This window comes from Cydia pomonella, chromosome 25, assembly GCF_033807575.1.
Source record: "Cydia pomonella isolate Wapato2018A chromosome 25, ilCydPomo1, whole genome shotgun sequence".
NCBI lineage: Eukaryota > Metazoa > Arthropoda > Insecta > Lepidoptera > Tortricidae > Cydia > Cydia pomonella.
Genome location: NC_084727.1, coordinates 3,288,270 through 3,305,270, shown reverse-complemented (window position 1 = coordinate 3,305,270; position 17,001 = coordinate 3,288,270). Strand labels below are relative to the sequence as shown.

Sequence of the window (17,001 nt, the reverse complement as noted above, 5' to 3'; positions counted from 1 at the left end):
TTAACTGTAGAAGAAAAAGGGATAATTGTTCCGTCAAAACGCACTTTGGGTACCACCATCTCGGACAATTTGGACACAAAATAAGGACCACCAATGACAATTGCTTGCGATTTTTTTGTATTAACTTTCAAACCAAACTTATTCGCCCAGCAACGAATTGACTCAAGGTCGCCATTTATTCTATCAACTAAAGATGAAAAATCATCAATGCTAGCCGCTGCGTAAATCTGTAAATCATCCGCGTAAAGGTGGAAGTTACAATTTAAGGACTCAGTAATGCCATTAATGAAGATCGAGAAAAGGAGAGGAGAGAGTATCCCTCCTATAGTATATGCTATAATTGTCATTATATGACATGAATCGTATAATACGAATTTATCCGTTCAAAATATCCAATTTGTAGAGATGTGTTACTTATGTAAGAGAATAAAAAATCCGAAAGTTTGTTTTTTTATTGAATTTTTTTTTTCATATACAAAGACGTGTAGCCTGAGTTTATCAATTACCAGAAAAAAAGTAACATACAGCGTGTGTTTTGATACGACTGCATAATCAAAGGGTCAGGGATCGGAACCGGTTTTTTGAAAAAACTCTGAAATAAACATATATTTCGGTTTATTTTATACTCCAAATATAGGACTCGGTTGTGTTGTTAGATAACGACTTCGTATTATTAGATTGCCCAATTAGAAATGAAATAATTAACAAAGAACGAAAAAATACCGTTATCGTTCCTATACAAAAAATACCGGTTTCCGATCCCTGCAAAGGGTACTTAATTTAGGCTTTAATGAACACACTATCATAGGTTTTGTAAAAAATATACTACTTTTATTTTTCCATATAAAATAATTCAGCAAACAATGTATCACTACTTTGTTTTAACTCAAAACGTCGCATTTAATGTCGCGACGTCACAACTGTCACAAGTCATGTACGGAATACATTGTCGGTCGAAAAAAAGTCAAAAATTTATTATGTTCTGGTAATTAGACTAAATTTAAAAAAAATCTGAATCATTTTATAACATTAAAACCTACGTCTAGTTTAATTTTGCGATTATATCAAAAATACACACTATTGTCATATAATTAAATAAAAATGTGCGTCTAAAATATTGGAAAGTTTCCGTCCCGCTCGTGCCCTCGCTGCGGATGTAGTTAACCTAATCAAGGGTCTAATTGGCCCCGTAAACTAATTACGGGTCCCAGGGGCCCCTTGGGGGCAGAGCAATTCAAGTTATTGAAGTTACAATTACGTGTTGAGCTGTAAGTGCTGACTCATTCAATATATTAGGTCTAAACACTAAAAATGTGACGGGTGCAAGAAAATCGTGACGGGTGCAAGAGCCACCAGCAGCACACACGTCCACACAAAGACATGGAATGACCTCCCCACATCGGTGGGGAGCGACCCGCTACAGCCGTCGCAGCCTAACGGCGGAAACGGCCACTCATACCTCCCAACAGGAAGGTATCGTACGATATCCAGTCCAGCAGGGGTAAGAGAATTTGCTGGCTTAATTCGAAAACAGACGCATTGTGTTATTTTTTGTGGTTCACATAACATAATCAGATTTCCTATTAATAATAACATTTAGATTTCCATACAAATCTATCACATTTTGGTGAGTTCCTTGACCCCGCAGCTGTCAAAGTGCAAAAAAGCCGCACGCGCAGCCTCCGGCAAGGTGCCCGCGCATCTGGCAGTTGGCATTTGCGGCTGAAGTTCACAATAATAATAATTGTGAAATTACCTTTGTTTGGCATAACTATTTCTTATGCATGGAAGTAATTACTTTCATTTATTTTATTAACTACATATTCTAAAATACCGTGATAGATAATTGTATGACTGTTTTATGTTAAGCAATTATATGTATATCAAGTAAATTGCAATTAATTAAAATAATCACATGTGTTCTTTCATAAGTAGAAAATTAATGATATCTACTCGTACTAATTAGTGAGTACATATCGTTAATACTAATTGATATAGTTTATAGCTATCGATATTATAAATTGATATAAGATAAGAAAATAATGCTATATATTTTTACTATTATTATTATAATATGTGGAATTGTGTGACCCCGTTTGTTGTGTGTTTTAGATTTTCTTTGATTATTGTAAAAGTTATGAGCGAAAAACAGATAACATATTTTTAAATGCTCCTAAGACCGGCGCCCCACTGCTGCGCACGCTATGTACGCGATCCACGTTCCTATACAAAATTGTGTGGGCTTGCCCACGGTTTGTATTAAAACTTGGGCCGTGGATGTAGCGTGCGCAGCAGTGGAATGAAAATTTTGTAGAAAATCACATGTTTATAGCTATGGGATAGCTGTGGTTGATATACAAAAAATTGTGTCAACATATTATCAATAATTATCATAACCAGAGAGAAAAGTGAGGACTACGTTTGTATGAAAAGCCGATTTCGCACGGGAGGACCAAAATTAAATTATTTATTCGTTAGCATACACAATTTTTACAATAACAGGGTAGATGTCTCTTTTTAAGATACTTGTGATAAGAGACACCGCCATTCCGCAGTAAAGTATCTTAACAAACAAAGATACAGATTAACTTAAAAGTACAGAAAATGCAATATCCTATATCATTGCTACATTATGAGTTAATCTGAATTATGTATTTTGTTTTATTACTTGTCGCAAACTGAGGTAAAAGAACGTTCAGAGCCCCTAGTGTAAATTTATTCGATAGCGAAACGTGACGTACGCGTTTGCGTTAAGTCTCATTTTGTATGGGATTTAGAAACAGCGCGCCAAGCGGGACGTTTTGGAAACTCAAAATCCCCTACAAAATGAGACTTAACGCAAACGCGTACGTCAAGTTTCGCTATCGAATAAATTTACACTAGGGGTACAGAGAAACAGTCATACTATGAATTGGTCATATCCGCTTCTAACGGTTACACCAGTACCATTATGCCAATTGTACTAATGGTATGTCAAATTATGGCACTTGGTGCCAATCTTAAGCCTAAGTAGAACCTGGATCTGAGGCCTAGACTAGAGAGTTGAGATTAAGAAAAGAGAAAACATTTTACCACTTCTAAATATTTTCTATTCTCCGTGATTTATTAGTATGTTATTGACACAATGAAAAACTAGGTTTATAGGTATTCCTTTTTTTTCAAAATTTTGCAAAACAATTTTTTTTCACTTTTTTCCAAAAAAGCGAAACCTATAAACTTAGAATATATTATGCTGAAGCGATCGACATCAAAATCAAAGTGATTTAGTGGAAACAGTTTTCTACCGAAATGGAATTTCATAAAAAAATACCCGTTATTTCGTTAAATTCAAAAAGCTATTTTTCCCTAACAATTGAAACTAAAATAAGGCGCTCTTGTTACGCATGCATGCTTACATTACATCTAGGGCTAAATCTAATAACATAAAGATGCCATTTTATTTAAAACTTACACTTTTGTTCAAATCCAATTTTTTAAACGTTATTACTATGAGGTCAAGTTTCTTTGCAAACTTTTTGGCTTGAAACATATACTTACATATGTAATGTATTATATAGTATAAAATACATAAGTACTACAGTTTCATGTCTATCAGCAATCAACACTGTTATAACTCAAATAAGTACTTGCATCTCAACGGGAGCGTTACATCTGCCATTCTCTCCCTCGTAGTTAAACGGCCCATATGTACCTAAATAACAATACACATACGTCACTATGCACTAAGGGGATTACAAAATACGCAGTAAATCGAAAAAAGTCCTAACTCTTTATATCTCGAAACATACTTACGCAGTTTTAGCGCTGTGCCGTTGTGCGCGCGCATCGCTCCCCTGAACATTTCACGCAAGCGAGCGTCACTCCGCCAGTAGGGCCCGTGCTGAGCGGACGTCGACGCGTCATAGCTTCGCCGCGTACGTCGTTCGTCATTCGAATTTTGAATTTAGAACTTTCATTTAAATAGTGATTAATTTTTTTTTTAAACAAAGTGCGTTTGTAGTGCCGTTTGGATTTGGAATTTTTCGGACGTTACTGTGTATGGACCTATGTTTTGATCTGTAACAATGATGGGTGTCAGTTGTATGAGCGTACGGCAGGCTAGGGGCGCTTGCCACTGCCCCGCGTGCCCTAGGGCTTCGCATTTGCCCCCGCAGACGTTGGTGCTGCCTCCGATGGCTATGGAGCCCGAAACCACCCCCGTTAAGGACAAAAAGGGGGGCAAGATGAAGGTGCTTAAGAAAATTAAAAAGAAGATTGGATTAGGTGAGCGATTGTTTTCTTAGTTTTTGTTTTTATGAAAGTAAAAAGCTCATATATTACCAACGCCCAACAAATCTATAAGAAATATTGCAAATAATATTATAACTAATTACATAATAATGAAGTTGAAACAACTTATTCATAAAATAACTGAAATAGTAATCAAAATATAAAAGAGTACGGAACAATATGAATACATATTTACATATCTAAATTCAAATACCAAATTAAATTCACCTACCTTCAAACATGTAATGTCAAAGCATGCATATTTTTTATACTACCTACCAAACTTATAAAAACCATATTGCATTAAAGAACACCGCACGCTATTCCACTTTTAATATCCGTAATAATCGTAATGTATTTAAAAAATAGTATTAATTAGTGATTCAGCCTCCATTAAAAGTGACTCAAATCCAAATACTGCAAATACTGCAGTTTTATAGTTATGGCACTTTTCTTAAAGCGTTCCGGTAAGTGAATTCAATTTAAATTCGTTCTTATTGTCGTTATATTACCAAGTTGTATTTGCCGTCGGTAGCGGCGCCACTGTCCTTAAATTTGTATTAAGAAACCAGAAATTCAAAATTTCGCCACCGAATTTAAGTTTGGAATTGAATTTGTTCTTATAATTGTCGTTATTTTACAATGTTACATTTGCAGTCCTAAGAACGCTAGTAGTCATACTTCAACATTTATTTGCACGCGCTTCGGCTGATTTAGCTGTTGGCCACTGGCATATGTAATATTGTAGGCGGCACGCGACATCTGCCCATAATAATTTAGTTTTTTATTTTGTCTTAATCTGACAGCTGTTAAAGCACCTTGCGTTTTTGTTATTTAATTTAAACTTGGTAATGCAAAATACGGTAACTTAATATATGGCATACATTTTGCTTAAAATAAAATACTATGAAGTCGTTACCTCGTCTGTCGTCGGTAAAATTTTGAAAAAACAATTTTAGCTTTAGTTTTGTTTTTAAATTTGAGCGCAAAGCGGAATTCCAAAGCGTGCAACGACGATAAATAACAACATTTTAGTGACACAATACAATACAAATAAAAGGGACCTCAATTTCTCCCTTAAATTGTCCTTTTGGACAAATCCTGATCAAAAATACACTCCTCTTTTGTGAAGGGTTTTCATAACGCCTTATTTCTCTACCATATAAAAACCATCCAAAAATACTTAAGCCATTTTGAAAACACACTTCCCAAATATACTGTCTTATCATTATATCAACTATGATTATATATACAACAGGTGTGAGATATTTTAAATCCACCCAATTTAACTCACCCCTGCACAGACATGTCAGAAATACATATGAAACGGAAGGGAGGTCACTTCTCTACTCTTGACCATAAATTTAAATATAGAATCATGTAAATTTCCAATGCAATGTACTGGAATTTTCTATAAATGCATACATTTATTATTGTCCAGACTTAGTAATTACACAAAAAAATCCGACATCTGGCAAAAGGCAATAACCAGAAACTCGCAAGTTTCACGTAATATCCGCTTACTCATCAAATGTCGTTTCTCACACCAGAAAATAATCCTAAAATCGACCTTAACCACTGCAAAATACAGTCCAAATATAACTAAAGAAATTGACAAGTGATCACATCTGGCAGTTTAAAGTTCCTTAGTCCATAGACTAAAGACTTCCGGCTTTATGTTCCGTTTTCAAATTTGAAAATAGAACATCTGGCGGTTATTTTTAAATGACTTGTATTGTTTCGCACTTTTGTTTCAAATCACAGATGTTCTGACTTAGGGGACAATGATTGTTTGAAATCGTGTTTTTTTGTGTTTCTCACGCATTGGTTACAGTACAAGACGAGACATTTTCATTAAAATTTGAAAACAACACAATTTAGTATTATGTATTATCATTATGTATCAATATACAAAAATAACTAGTATATACTAGTTATTTTTGTAAATCAACATTTAAAGTTACATTAACTAGTTCTTTCTTCACCGTCGATCTATGTCTGTCAAGATAGGTTAGATAGGAATAGCAAATTCATTCGTTGTAATTATAGTAGCTTAATGAGAAGAAAACACTTCTGTAAAAGACAAACAGTCATACAACAGATGCGCAATTTGCTAAAAGTTTCCAAGAAGTTATCGAGAATTTAAGGAAAAATTCAAAGGAAACTTGTTTTGGAAGTGGAAAATTTCGATTCCATATCGTATACCTTTAAACGAGCAAGTCTTATCTAAGATCTCGGAAACAGCTCTAATGATTTCGATGAAATTTGCTATATATTATGAGGTTTTTGGGGGCGAAAAATCCATCTAGCTAAGTCTTATCTCTGGGAAAACGCGCATTTTCGAGTTTTTATATGTTTTCAGAGCAAAGCTCGGTATCTCAGATATTAAAAAGAGAACGTGGCACATGGGTAACACGGCCTAATGTAACTCTACACAGACTCAGTGACAACCTGACAAGGTGTTGACGTTCTGATATAAACGTCACATTTTCACAGGTATAAAATGGACGTAATTAGCAGGCGCTTTGTCAATTAAAACTTTTATAGACTTTGCAACAAATCGCATACGCTTGCCAATGCCAGCCAAATAAGGAGCAACGAATTCAATCGATCGATCAAATGCCGCAATTTGCAAATCGCATGCTATTATCGGTTATATTTTTAGAGGTTTTTATCGGGTGCAGAGTTACCTTAGACGGACTATAAACACAAAGAATTAGTATATTCATCGATTTAAAACGTGATTACGCGATCGCGTGACGCTCGTGCGTCCCGCTCGTGAGACGTGTCGATTGTCTATTCTACGACCGTAGACTAATGGGTAATGGTTCACGTTTTACATTTGAGGTGGTATATGCTTAAAATATCCCTTGAGACGTCTTAAAAAATATTTGGGATATACAATATGACCAGTGGTGGGCAAAACCAGTACTAGACCAAACCAAACCAAGCTCTAGTAGCTTATAGATTTCGGGTTAAAGTTTTTTTTTTATTTATCTCAAAAGATTTCTGTAACCCATTCTCTTATAGCTTAGAAATACAATGATAAATACTTTTAAAAACCTATATTCAAAAATGATGCAAGGCATATTTGACATAAAATCCATTTTATGTCAAATTTATATGGCTTACATCATTTTGGGAGCTGAAACTCTCCAAACTGCTTGATCGATTTTTATCAAACATAGCTAAGAACCACCGCAATAAAACTCGCTATTACGTAAAAAAAAACCGCATCTAAATCGGTCCATCCGTTGGAGAGCTACGATGACACAGACAGACATTGGCGTCAAACATATAACACTCTCTTTTTGTGTCGGGGGGGTTAAAAATGAGATTGTGAAAGATTTTTTAAACGCGAATTGTAGAAATACATCGCTATTGTGAAAAGTATTCCAGGGTGACAGGTACGCTACTGTTCAATGAATATCTTTTCACCACACCAATTGGTAAAGGCCGTCTTGATTGTTCAAAAACGAATGAGAAAGTAATTAGATGCAAATTTTGAGTTGTTTCCTAAATGATGATTTAGAATTTTTTTTATGGCGGTCGTGGGATTTGATTTGGTTAGCTTTTTTTTTGCAATTTCATAGTTAGTATTTTCCTCGCGTTGGTCTTGTGAAAAAAATTGTTTCACACCGAAGCAAAGTTTGTAACCCTCGCAACGCTCAAAATTCCATTTCTCGAACCAAATCTTTCGTCTGCTCGGGTGTAATTTATTTATTTATTATTTATTTATTTCAAGAGAAAACTTAAGTGGTAGGTATACATATTTTTTCGCCAAACTGTGGACAGTTTGTTGGCGAATAGTGCGCTCCAAAATAAGGCTAACAATGTTGTGTCATACCTACTCATACATTATACAAACTTATTTTAGTAGGTGAGTACTGAGTTAAATGATTAATTTACAATGCTTACTTGTAGGTATCAAAACTTACACACTATTTAGTTATCTATATATCTAAGAAATATAAGTACTATGTATCGATAATAATGATAATGTATGATGTTTAATATTAGCACGAGCGGTTAAACAGCTTTGCTCCCTTGTAAAACAAATAACTATTTATTTTTTATTTATTTATTTATTTATTTCCTTTTAATACATTTTAATATTATTGCTTACTTGTACATGGGAACAAAGCTTTGATGCTGAGTTGCTGTTGTCTCCAAACTCGTACATATGTAGGAACTGGCTGGATCATTCGCTACACTATTTACTGCGGAAGGTCGACATGTCGACAATCGACTTGGATCGACATAAAAACACAATGCACAGCTGTTTTGGGCCTCTTAGAGGCAGCTGACTACCCTTAGTTAGGGTTGACACTGCCAAGTTTTACAAACCTTAATTTCTAATTATACGTAGACTACCAAATTGAGATATTAGGCAATAGGTAATAATATGTTTTTTTAAGGTAATTTTAAGTATTCAGCTATTAAGGTAAACTTACTATACCCTACTCAGGGTCCATGTTGTGACAATTTAATTTAAGATAACATCTGTTCTGTATATACCATGGAAATCAATAAATGAATTTTTTTTTTTTCAATTGCTTTAACTGCTAATTCACTATATGTATAAAACAATTCTTTCGCTGCCAATTAATTCACTGTATAAAACAAATTCGCCTTATAAAACAAAGTGCCCCGCCGCGTCTGTCTGCTTGTATGATGTTCGCGATAAACTTAAAAACTACTGAACGGATTTTCACGCGATTTCCAGTAACCAATAGAGTTATATTTTAGGAAGGTTTAGTTGTATAATTGATTAAGGTTTTTTGTAAACCGTAAAAGGGTCGCTAGTAGTATGATAAAAAAATTAATAAAAATGTAACACTAAAATTTCAATCTATTTAATTTACGGCATAATAATCACGTTCAGAGAAAATCGCATAAGTAAAGATCATCATTAGTATTTTATGGGTATTTATAGGTAACCCATTAGCTGTTAATCCTATAATTAAATCAGGTCTTTTTTTTTAGAACCCGTGAAGCCTTAAATGATACAAAAACAATATGTCGAACACTGATTAGTAACGGATCCATTCATTTAATTACAACACTTATAATAACTAAAGTTCAAAGCCCATTAGTGAAGGGATTCATAGAACATTGATCTTTATCGATGACGTCATAGTAGTTAAAGATTTATGGACATGACGTCACATTACAGCTCATCGAGTTAAATGTACTTAGTCATAGAAGAGCTATTAACTGAGTTTTAGCTTTCACGAGCACCTACTTAATGGTGTTAATGGAGTTTTGAACATGATTGTTTCCATTAAGTTTTTCGTATAACCATAACCATTTAACCATAGATAATGTCCTTACTTATATTTAATTCGATAGATTTATTGATATACATGTACGAAATTACTAATAAAAATAACAATGCTGATTGAAAATCTTAAAAAATGCATGGTATTCTAGCAATATGTCATTAATTTTATGAAATTATCTGTGTTGTTTATAAAAAAAAACACCGTTTATATCCCTATATTCTAAAATGTTTAACAAAAAAAAGCTAAATTATTGTTTTGTATAAAACACACTTACTACACTTTAGCGACAGCCCTGAGCTGAGCTGAGCGCACGGTCCCGTTGCAACAGCTGACGTTTGGAAACGCGTGCGAGCGAGACGGCGCTATACCAACATCGCAGAGTAAAAAGAGACGCAAAATTCGCAGATAAGATATGGATCCTGATAGAAAAAATGTGTACTTTCTGATAAGAGATTCTTGCTCCTTTGCTACGCTTTCGAAAAAAAAATGGTTAACGTATTTCTATTTTAGTACTGAAATTATTAGTTATTCGCGTGTAAAATTCATAGTTTGGTAACTTTATTTTTAAAAAGAGTTTTTTATTAGCCGTAATTTAGGAAAAAGGATCCAATCCACGAAAATATAACAATAGTATTTGAACTTAATCTCAAATAAGTTAAAATGACAAATTTTAAAGTATAGATCCTTTTCATTGTACTATGTCAAATTTAAATAATTTAAACCTGAATAAAATATATGATTTTTCAGAGGTCTATCTAAAATAATGATTCAGTCGTTTTTATTTTTATCGTTTAATTTATAATTTTCTTCACCATTTCCTTTCAGCTAGAGGTTGACATTAACCAATAAGCGTTTCTCTCTCAAAGATGTTCAATGCCCGTATATTTCACAATAAACCTTTATATGGAACCGTTTGAGCCCAACTAGAATCCTAAACGATCACCCGAACTAAATTATTGTACCCGTACTAGAAACAGCTGCCTTAAATAAAACCCAGTCAAAAATCAACCTTGCACCCGAAGAACAAGTCTCAAATTCCATTGCGAATATTTCTCGCAAAAGGTGTAAATAAAATGGTAATCGGACGATGAAATTTCAGTCTTATTCCTGAATAAGAAGTATCAATTTCATTTTGAAACGGCACGCGGCAAGGTGTAAGGTAACAGCTGATGATTTTTTCTTAAAACGGCTGATCCAGCCAGCATCTTTGTATTTTTTCTGTAATGGCCAGTATTTTTTTTAAGATATGTGGTTTTACTTGAAATTGTGCAACGGATATTTTTGAATGTGTTCTCGGAACGAAACGCATGAATGAAGTTGAAGTATCGTTTATCAAACGTTTAAGTACCTTATCGGTTTGAAATTCGACGGTTAAATGTCAAACTTACATAACAGACGTGTATTGTAAATGATATATGAAAGTTTTACGGTATTGTAATGGAAAAATGTGAATTTTATGCAAGTAGTAAAGATTATTCGTTTAAAAAGTGAATTTTCAGTTGCTCACGAACATCTGACACGAATAACTGGCCAGATAACCAAGACTTAAAAACTCACAAATCAGAAGACAGACGAAATTTTAAAAAGAAAAAGTAAAACCCAAATTCCAAATTTGAAAATTCCTACCATCAGCCTCCCCAAGTCCAGTACACGTTAACCGAAATAAGACTTTATTTCAGTTGTGATAAGAGTTATGGTGGAATGGAACTATACAAATCAACGGCTAATGATCGTGAGAACGGAGAATGGAATCTTGAACGCGTGATTCCAAATTCAAAATTTCAATTCCATGTTTGATAATGTTGCCGTGTTTTAATTAAACTACTAAATTGGTGGATTTGAACGTGTAATAAGATATTTTCAATGTAATTTTATACATTTTCGATTAGAATCTTGTTAAGTAATTTGTACATTTTGTGATTGTTTAAGTTTTTATGTGTCGAATTATGTTTTGATTGTTTTGCTTTGTTTACAGTACATATAATGAAGTCATGTCATGGCGTAAACAGTAAATTTCTACTAGTTTCCTATACAATAATAACATATCTTATTAAACTAAATCATAAATATCGACTTCACGATGCAAGAAACATCTGAAACTTACGATAAATCAAAAGCGGTCCATAAATTCAAGCTCTAGCACTCTATACTCTATGCCACTTGTCTATAACTCCACACTAGAGGTCACCGGGTCGTGGGAGATGCACGCAACGTTACGGTTCCGGTATCTGGCATCTGGTATCTAATTCACAAACTCTGCACATCACTAGTGTAACCTGATCTCGCGATAGTAGTAAATGTGAGTATTTTGTGGTTGCACTTATGCTAGTGATGTGATCGATTATCGTCAATAAGATTAAAGAGTATCGTTAAGTTTTATGCTGATTGTTTTGATTACGAATGAATGTTACGGTGTATATTTAGATTTTATAGTAAGCTATCATAAGGCGCTGATGGCCTAGCGGCTAGAGCGTACGACTTGCAATTCGGAGGTCGCGGGTTCAAACCCCGGCTCGTACCAATGAGTTTTTCGGAACTTATGTACGAAATATCATTTGATATTTACCAGTCGCTTTTCGGTGAAGGAAAACATCGTGAGGAAACCGGACTAATCCCGACCAGGCCTAGTTTACCCTCTGGGTTGGAAGGTCAGATGGCAGTCGCTTTCGTAAAAACTAGTGCCTACGCCAAATCTTGGGATTAGTTGTCAAGCGGACCCCAGGCTCCCATGAGCCGTGGCAATATGCCGGGAAAACGCGAGGAAGAAGGAAGTAAGCTATCATAAGAAAATGAATGGAATACCTACGTGTAACGCATTTTATCTTTATCAAAATGTTAGAAAAAAAAAAATTCATTGGCATCGCGCTGATGACTCCAGAGGAAACCCCCATGGGCTGCGGTATCCGCTTCCAATTAACCAGGTTATTATCCTATTTTCCACCATTGTGACTTGAAAAAGTATTTTTTTGCTGTAGTAGGTAAATGATTCATTTATTTTATTTCCGCTATTAAACGTAACCGGGAAGCAATTATATCGTTTTTTAAACTGTAAATATACATATCTTCAAAATAACAGATAATCCTTTAGTAAACTATCAAAAACAGATAAAAATGTAGGTTAAGTGTTATATCTAATCTCACCAAGTATCAAGAATCAACAGAAACTTTCCCACGCATGAAACTAAACTAATTATGGTTCTCTATAGAATTCGACAAAAGGCTTATTAGGGATCCTTAAATGAAAACCCTTAGTTGTTTTATAAAAACGGACACACAGTCGCCATTAGATATATCGGAGCTGCCAAGGTGTGCATAAATATCTGAACAATGCTTCTATTATCAATTTATCACCAGTACCCCTAGTGTAAATTTATTCGATAGCGAGACGTGACGTATGCGTTTGCGTTAAGTAAGTCTTGTTTTGTATGGGATTTTGAGTTTCCAAAACGTCCCGCTTGGCGCGCTGTTTCTAAATCCCGTACAAAATGAGACTTAACGCAAACGCGTACGTCATGTTACGCTATGGAATAAATTTACACTAGGGGTTCTGGTCGCTCCGATATATTTGAATTCAGATGGTAACTGTAGATTTAATGTTTTACATTATCTGTATAGGTCGTGTCATTAACGATGACGCCTGCCATGACCTCTATTGGCATCTTATTAAAGGTTAGATTTGGCAAATCTGCGTGTCATCGTCAATGACACAAACTATAGCGAATAATATTGCAATTACTATATATAATACGAATACTATTACAATAAAAATAAAAATTGGTCTCCACGGTTCAGCAGTGGGACACTAAACTAGGCTAAACGAAAACAAAAAAAAATTTCTTTGAGAAACGACTCGCACTTGGCCAGTTTTTTACTTGCGCCCACGCAGTAATCCGATTAATTTTGATCACGAGCGTCGACTTAAAATGATTCAACGTGACGAGTCCGGAACGCCTTTTAATGGTTTCTTTAAAAATTGGCCTTATTGTCTATCGCACAAGGTCTTAAGACAAATGAACAGAGAGTTATTATGATGTTTTATCAAATGTACTTACTTAAAGCTTATAAAACACTCTCTACTCTACTCATATTTGAAGAAAGGCCTATTCTTCTTCTAAATTATAACAATAAGCTCTCAACTCTACGCGTAACTTTTTTCTTAAACTTACATTTATGGAGTTTTACAAAATAAAGTGTTAGTAATTTAAATATTAAAAAAAATTAACAGTGTTAAAATAGCAGTTACTACAAAGAAACTTTGAATATAAGAATTCTGAAGCATTATATTTAATGAAACTCACTGAAATATAAAACAAATATTTCATCGTGTCGAAGCTTGAAAAACGTCATAATATTTTTTAAAATTACTAGGAAACGCACTGTGTGAAATTTACACCGGAACTAAAATTGCCAAACTACAAAAAATAACAGTTGTTACAGTTGAACATCGACAATACAAATTTATCACCTGCAATTTCAAAAACTACTAAAATCTACTAAACATCTGGTACCAGTAAAACATCTGGTAACCCTTTCCGATTCAAAAATCGAATTTCTTCGAATATCGTGGGAAACATTTGACATTCGCATTTTGCAGCCGGACTAATTACCAATGGACTCTATCGCATTCTAATAAAACAGACATTGTTGCAATTTGTAATTTTGTTTTGCATGACACATTGTGAATTGATAATCGATAACTTTCGCGAATTAGCTTCCGTATAGATTTAAAATTGAATTCTATTCTAATGGAATGAAGGTTGTTTTTACATTCTCATAAATTAGCGAGATGCGAGTTTTCGAAAGTTCTTTAAAGTTTTGAGCATTTGAATTTGGCGAATCCTTCCTGTGTTTTTTTTTTCGTCACCTGTTCCTGGCAGGTTGTACTGACAGTATTGTTACTATACAAGGTGCAAATTACACTTTTCAAATGCCATTGTAGTTGCAAGTACACTTGACGTTTCCGTTCACATAATTTTATGGTTGTATTATGAAATGAATGTACTTATAAATTGGGATGTATTAATTTCTTTATTTAGTTTTGTAATATGGGCTAAAACCAATAATTTGGCAACTATACAAGCTTTTATTTAACTAATATATGTACCTATGTATGTTTGCACGGGTCAAATCTTGCAAGTTAAATTGACCCACTTCCCGGTTTCCGATGAAGCTGAAAATTTGCATACATATGTAAGTCGGGTGACAATGCAATATTATGGTACTATAGAGCTGATGATGGAGACAAGAGGTGGCCATAGGAACTCTGTAATAGAACAACGCCACCTAATTGTGTTTATGGTTTTTAGAATTGCCTCGATGAGTATTCGTTGCCCGTGGAAAGAAAAGTACAGTCAGCGGTAAAAGCTTGTACCAAAAATGTTTTTTTTTTTGCCAAAAACTTATGTAATTCAGTAATATTCTAAATTTCAATCTCCTTGATGAGGGCAAACAAGCATACGGCCGGTCTGATGCCCTTAAGTATAAACATAAACAGTAGCCTAGAGTTAGACCAAGCTAAGTTGGCAGCGATTTTGATAGCACAGACTGTGCAAGTGTTATTTTAAACGTAAAATTTCTATGAAATTATAACATTTATGACGTTTAAATAACACTTGCACTGTCTGTGCTATTAAAATCGCTGGCAACTTAGCTTGGTCTAACTCTGACAGCTTGCAACCGTGATGTTGGCGTGATGGAGGCTTTCCTAACTTGCATGATGTGAAGTTTTTTTAGATCTAGATACATCAAAATGCTAAAGTTAGTATTGTGTGAGATCTATAAAGCCTAGTTCTCCCAAATCGACATATAAATCCTAAATCAAATCTCATTAACTCTGTCGCAACGCTCTCACGGTCCGTGGGAACCTCACCTTTCGTTGTCAACGAAGAACTAACTACACAGCTGACACAAGCCACAATAAACCTTAACTCGACCGTATAAGTGTTATAACGATCGCAGATTAACTGTGCTACCATTCGATGGTGTACAACATTATAAAAGCGCTGGCACAAGCTAAAACAGACCGTGTTACAATGAAATTAAAGGTAGTATATACGCACGTTTAACGTTGTTGTGAAGACACGGTGTATTACAAGCGAATAGGCCAATTCGAGTTTTAGTTATTCGATGTATTGTCGATATGATATTGATCTGCCAGTGTCCAAATTCACGTTTTTGTTTAAAGAAATGTCTCTTTTGACACTGACAGATCAGTATCGTATCGGAAACAGATCGAACAACTAAAACTCGAACCGGCCTGATAGTCAATAAACAGTGTACAAGAATGAAGATAGTATAAGGGAATTAAGACCTTATTTTTAAGGGCGGAAGAGTGGTAAGAAATATATTTTGATATTTGTTTGGTACAATTTTAGCGTTCGATTTGGATGTTAGAATTCGAAATAGGAATTCTATGGCTGAATTCACTGGATGCAATTCTCACGTTGCTCCGATGTGCGAGCGGAATGGCGCTATAATACGGACATAGCGTTGACTCGCTCAAAAATCGTAGCGACGTGCGAATCGCATCCAGTGCGATAATGATAACCGCCTGAGGAAAAGTTCACTTCGAAATTTAAAATTTAAAATTAAAATGTAAGATAACATCACGTAAGTCAGAGTGAGATAGCTTTGACATCCGTTCCCGTTTTCCGGATAGATACATGTAAACATTGTAAACAAACGAAATACCAAGCAACTTTAAACAGGTAGTGTTCCAAAACCAAAGCGATATAAGTCGTCGTTTAAATGTTCTTTAATTTTAAATACAAATTTTCTTGATATAGAGTCTAATAAAGAAAAATGTACATTGTTGTAATTAACGGAGTTTCAAAACTCCGTATAAAGCCGTTATTAAAATAAATGGCTGCTGTAGCAATATAACGTGTTAAAATAAAAACGTGTACCTAATTACCTATGGCAATTTTAATTTTATAATGATGTAAGAAGTTGGTATAATTTACAGCTAGTTTTCATTCTAATATTACATATTATACTGTTGGCATTTTAGTGGTAAACCTTAATTTATTTTGTGTACTTGGGTATTCTAGGCTAATAGCCAGAATCGTCCTAAAACTAGGTCAAAATACAGCAATCAAAGGAGCAGTCTATAAATAAAAAATATAAACAAATGGCTGTATGATCAATTTCCCACGCCTTGAGATTGCAAGTATTGCCACCGACTTGAAAAAAACAACCTGTCATACTGGCTGAAATCGAGTGCACTTGCCAACTTACATCATACAGCCGGCAAAATATTGTCACATATCAATTTCTAGCAGACCTAGGACTTCACGACAGCAAAAGCAAAGTTTGTAAAGAAATATTCCTTTTGGCGCCCGTTTCAAAAATAGAACAAAAGCCGTGTCCCACGGATGTGTCGATTAAAAATATTGTAACCGCTTTTAAAAAGTAAAAACAAAACGGCCTACGTGAGGTGAATTAATTG

The 17,001-nt window shown here is 34.5% G+C and overlaps 1 protein-coding gene across 3 annotated transcripts in view; it reads left to right on the top strand.

Annotated features, from left to right (window-relative positions):
* The window catches only part of LOC133531466 (protein neuralized), a 58,419-nt gene that overhangs the window by 18,491 nt on the left and 22,927 nt on the right, over window positions 1–17,001 (top strand). Inside the window, exon 1 of one of the 3 annotated variants that reach the window (XM_061869705.1) lies at window positions 3,223–4,263. The exons of 1 other annotated variant lie outside the window; for it this stretch is intronic. In XM_061869705.1, the coding sequence (XP_061725689.1) occupies window positions 4,065–4,263 (199 nt within the window). In that variant the 5' untranslated portion in view covers window positions 3,223–4,064. Of the gene's footprint in view, window positions 1–3,222; window positions 4,264–4,573; window positions 4,737–17,001 lie in introns of those variants that run through there. One more of the 3 variants, XM_061869707.1, reaches the window with a different exon arrangement.